The 4,427-nt window shown below is 67.0% G+C and overlaps 1 protein-coding gene across 1 annotated transcript; it reads right to left on the bottom strand.

Annotated features, from left to right (window-relative positions):
* Positions 1-543: 543 nt before the first annotated feature.
* On the bottom strand, positions 544-3,134 carry LOC142088318 (pepsin A-like). The gene is made up of 9 exons (XM_075163551.1): positions 3,046-3,134; positions 2,591-2,738; positions 2,232-2,349; positions 1,898-2,016; positions 1,595-1,794; positions 1,338-1,454; positions 1,083-1,221; positions 880-972; positions 544-793 (listed from the first exon to the last, which is right to left on the bottom strand). The coding sequence occupies exons 1-9, from the start codon at positions 3,099-3,101 to the stop codon at positions 644-646; spliced, it is 1,140 nt and encodes a 379-aa protein (XP_075019652.1). The 5' UTR covers positions 3,102-3,134; the 3' UTR covers positions 544-643.
* Positions 3,135-4,427: the final 1,293 nt, after the last annotated feature.

The raw sequence follows: 4,427 nt of genomic DNA, 5'->3' as shown, positions 1-4,427 counted from the left end.
GAAAAGCCAGGTCCATGGCTCCTGGGAGCTTCACAGGGGTTTGTCCAGGCCGTCTCCAGCAAGGAGAGATGGTGATGAGCGGCACAAAGCACCCCCGGCACCAGGATGGGACCCAGCGCCGCGGCAGGCACCGTCCCCCCCACCCCGAACATGGGCGTCGGATGCTGGCAAGGGCAGAGCCGCAGCCGTGCTCCCGTCCTGGTCCCCTGTGGTCCCCCACACCTTCCCCATCCTCTGGCCACCACCAGCCCCAGCCACCTCATGGCGTGCCCCGTGGCATGGTGGGGAGGGAAAGAGGTGGCCCTGGGGCACCCGCCTTTACATGGAGGCATGCCCCAGCCCCGGATGAGGAGCACCGGCCGCCCCAGTAAAGCCTGCCCGGGCGCCCGGTGGGCGACACGGCTCTGCCTGGGGCTCTCGGTGGCTGCGGGCACCCCGCCTGCCCGCCTGCCCACCCACCGGTGCCCATGCCCAGGGACGTGGTGGCAGCCCCGCGGCGGCGGTGGCCGAGCCAGCCCTTCCCAGAGAGACGCGACACAGGGGTGCTTCTGCGTGGCTTTATTGTGCTCGGTGGCCGTGGTAGGAAGGGACGGGAGCGCTGGGCAAGGCTCAGCTTGTCCTCGTCCCCAGCGCGGAGGCGTGCTCAGGACAGGCGGGACAGCCCCACCATGTTGTTGGCCCTGTTGAAGATCACGTAGTACTCGCGGATGAAGACGTCCCCCAGGATCCAGAGCTCGCCCGCCTCGGTGGGAGTGTCCATGCCTTGCAAGCCCAGGCTGCAGTACCCCTCGATCTGCAGCCGAGGACATGGTGGATGGTGGTTACCGGCTGCCAGACCCCCCCAAAGCCCCCCAGCCCCCTCCCCGGCGGGACGCTCACCTCCGTCACGTAGGCGCTGGCGGGCACGGGGAAGGCTTTGCCGTTGATGTGGAAGACGATGTCGGGCAGTCTGCTGGCGGCACGGCAGCTGATCTGGGGGGGAACACGGTGGCAGGTGGGGGTCAGCGGCCACCCCAAGAGGGACCACGTGCCCCGGGGAGCGAGGGGCATCGGTGCACCGTGGAGCAGCCCCAGGGCCTCACCTCGCTGTTGGAGTTGGCACCGAGGGTGCGCAGGATGGCCCTGAGGGCTCTGTTGGGCACAGCCAGCAGCGAGGTGCCCGTGTCCACGATGGCCTGGCAGCCCTGGGAGCAGGCGACGGACTCTCCGTCGATGGAGACGCTGGGCAGAAGGGCACGGGGTGAGCCTCCCGGGTGCGCGACAAGGGGACGCACCCCCCAAAACACCGGCTGGAGGGCAAGGGGAGCCACCGAGCCTGGGGGCTGCGCCGGGATTACCTGTCCATGGTGATCTGCCAGTAGGTTTCGGCGGAGAGGGGGATCCAGTTGATGCCGTTGGTGGTGTAGGAGGGGTCGATGGCGCCGAAGAGGACAAAGCTGCCACTCTGCTCATCCCTGCAAGGGGGGAGTGAGCCATGGCCCCCCGCAGCCATGGGGCGTCACGCCACCGGGGAAGGGTGCCAGAGCCAGCCCCGGTGGGAGGGAAAGGGGAGAAAATCCTCAGCAAGGGCTGGGCGGCTCCGGCCAGGGCTTACTTGCTCAGGAAGACGGAGAAGAGGTCCCTGGACACGAGGTGTTCCGTCATCATGTTGTCGAAGACAGGGGTGGCTCCGGAGGAGGCGATGCTCGGGAAAGCCAGCCCCAGGATGCCATCGAAGGGGCAGTAGTAGAAGAAATTGCCAGGCTCTGTCTCAGCCAGCCCGAAGATCTGGTCGATGATCTTGAGGTCCGCGACCTGGTTGGGGAGATGGGGAGAGGGAGAAGGGCTTGGTTTGGGCAGGCGGTGCCCCGGAGTCCCCGCTCCCGTGGGGTGGGGGGGCTGGTGCAGCCCGCCTTACGGTGACGGTGTCGTAGCCCAGGACGCCGGTCATGCTGCCAGTGCCGTAGGCGATGTAGAGGCTGTCGTTGGTGCCGATGAAGGTGGAGGACTTCGCTGGGTTGAAGCGCTTGTGGTCGCCTGCGGGTACGGGAGGGAGACGCTCACGGTCCGTCCTGAGCTCAGGGACCAAGGGTGACCCTCCTGTGCCTCCCGCGTTGCCCTTGGGAGAGACGGGGCAGAGCCGTCCTCGGCTCCCAACCCCCCCAGGGGCTCCCGGAGCCAGGCAGGCCAAGCCCGGGGCTTCCGCTGCCTTCACCCCGGCCCCGCCGGCCACGGGGCTACCAGACACCTACTGCAGGACTGGCTGGAGCAGTACACCGAGGGCACCCACAGGTTGGAGGAGCCGGTGTCAAAGATAACGGTGAACTCCTGGGGTGGGGTACCGATGGAGATGGTGCCGAAGTACGAATTCTGTCAAAGCGGGATGAGTAAGGGATTAGTGGGACGGATAAGGGGCTAGCAGGATGGATAATGGGCTAGCGGGGTGGGTAAGGGGTTAGGGGGTCGGGTAAGGGGTTAGGGGGTCGGGTAAATGAATAGCAGCATGGGTAAAGAGCTAGTAGGTCAGGTAAGGGGCTAGCGGGATGGGTAAAAGGCCAGTGGCCCCGTGGGCTGCCCCGCCGTGCCCGCCCCTCTGCCCCGCCATGCTCACGTCCAGGTAGTTCTGCATGGGCTCGGCGGAGAACCTGCGGCGGAAGTACTTGGCGGCCGGGTTGTAGGGGTGCTGCTGCAGGTAGCGCTCCAGCAAGCCGTGCTCCTCCAGGGTCTGCCGCAGGGTCTTCACCTTCCGCAGAGGGACCCTGGCGTGCAGGGGAGAGGGGAGCCGCTCCGTCACCGGGAGCCGGGCTGGGAAGCGCCCAGGGGGGCGGCGGGTACCCCCGCCAAGCGCTCGCCCTGTGCCTCGACCCACAGCCCCTCGTGTGGGACCCGGGGGCCGTCCTGGCTGCGAGGGGCCTCGGCCATGGCTGCAGGGGGCTGCAAGTGGTCCCCCCACCCCTGCTGGGTGCCGGGAGCCGGGCAGTCGCCCCGCTTACCTCCCCCAGCGTGGGTGCTGGGGTCCTCGGCACCGCGGGGGCTGTGTGGGCACCCCGACACCCCGGTGCTCACCTGGTCACAAGGCACTGGGCCAGGGCCACCAAGCCGAGGAGCAGGAGCAGCTTCATGGTGGTTGCCGACAGCCAGCGAGCGAAGCAAAGAGACACCCCGAGTGTGCCACCGGCCCCAGCCCGGCTCCTTATATCCCAGCCACGCTCGTTTGGCCAGCGGCCCCGATAAGAAAGGCAAACAGCTCCGGGGGGAGTTATCACAACGTCCTTAGGGGAGACGGGGCAATGTCAAGCTGAGGGCTCCCCATCTTCCCCGGGGTCGAATGCCACGGCCGGGGCGCAGGGATGCTTGCAGAAGGCTGGGGCTGGCAGCGAAGCAGCCTCCAGTTACTCCGCGTCCCTAAGAGGAGGCACTGGGGGACGGGGGGAGCTGGTGAGGGGGACGCGGGGCTGGCTCGGCCATTTCGGGGCATTTCCCCCCGCCGACTGACTGCCCACGCATTACACAGGCCGACCACACCGCTGCGGCCGGGGAACCGCAGTGTAAATCGGGTTGATCCTGGGGCTTGCAGCCTCATGCCCCTCCTGCAGCTGCTGCCCAGGATACGCGTCCCTTGGCTGGGGACAGCTGGTGGCCCCTGGCCGCTGCCCTGAGCACCCCAGGCTGCCTTGGGGTGCCCACCCATGGGTGGCAGCCGAGCCCGAGCACGGCGGAGGAGCTGCGCTGCTGGGGTCCGGCTTGGAATCATAGATCGTAGAACGGTTTGGGTTGGAAGGGACCTTAAACATCAGCTAGTCCAACCCCTGCCACGGGGCTGGGGCTTCACCCCCTCCATCTGCCGAACTGGGACCAGCTGGGGGGTGAAACTGGGACCGTCTGGGGGAAAGACCAGCCCGGGATGCCGCCGGTTGAACGGTGCCAAGGTCGCCCACGCTGGCCTGCGTCAGAGGCACCCGGTGCCGGACCAGGCATCCCAGCCTCCGTCACAGCACCACGTGCGTGAGATGTGGCTGCTGGCACGGTCACCTTGTCCTGCGCTTGGGGGAAAAACAAAGCCAGACCCCGCGCCAACCAGCTGGAGACCAGCCTGCCCACAGGGGCTGAAGCTGGCTTTCCTCCCTCGGTACCACTTTCACCCAGCTCTGACCAATGAAAGAACTGAGGAGAGATGCTAAATTGCACTGGGGGATGAAAGGAAGAAGAACCTGGTGGGATCGGATGGGTGACGTTGGGAGAAACGGGACGAGACGTCCCATTCTCCCGAGCGAAAGGGAAGATGTGATGTGTTCAGCCTGGGGGTGGGGTCTGGAGAGGAGAAGGTCTTGGCTGACCCCCAGAGTGGAAAGTCTGGACCTGGCAGGAGGCCACAGCCTGAAAACCCTGCATGGAGCCTTGGCATCGTGTTCCCCACTGGCCTCGTGAGCCACGCTGTGCCTGCAGGT

This window comes from Calonectris borealis, chromosome 14 (genome assembly GCF_964195595.1).
Source record: "Calonectris borealis chromosome 14, bCalBor7.hap1.2, whole genome shotgun sequence".
NCBI lineage: Eukaryota > Metazoa > Chordata > Aves > Procellariiformes > Procellariidae > Calonectris > Calonectris borealis.
The sequence above is the reverse complement of the archived record's forward strand: the minus strand, read 5'-3'. Positions and strand labels throughout refer to the sequence as shown.

Excerpts from the sequence above, each read along its gene's own strand:
- LOC142088318 (XM_075163551.1), bottom strand. The coding sequence starts at position 3,101 with ATGAAGCTGCTCCTGCTCCTCGGCTTGGTGGCCCTGGCCCAGTGCCTT. Across the intron at positions 1,222-1,337 it reads TGGCAGATCACCATGGACAG|CGTCTCCATCGACGGAGAGT; the intron begins GTAATCCCGGCG and ends CCTTCTGCCCAG. Across the intron at positions 973-1,082 it reads GTGCCAACTCCAACAGCGAG|ATCAGCTGCCGTGCCGCCAG; the intron begins GTGAGGCCCTGG and ends GTTCCCCCCCAG.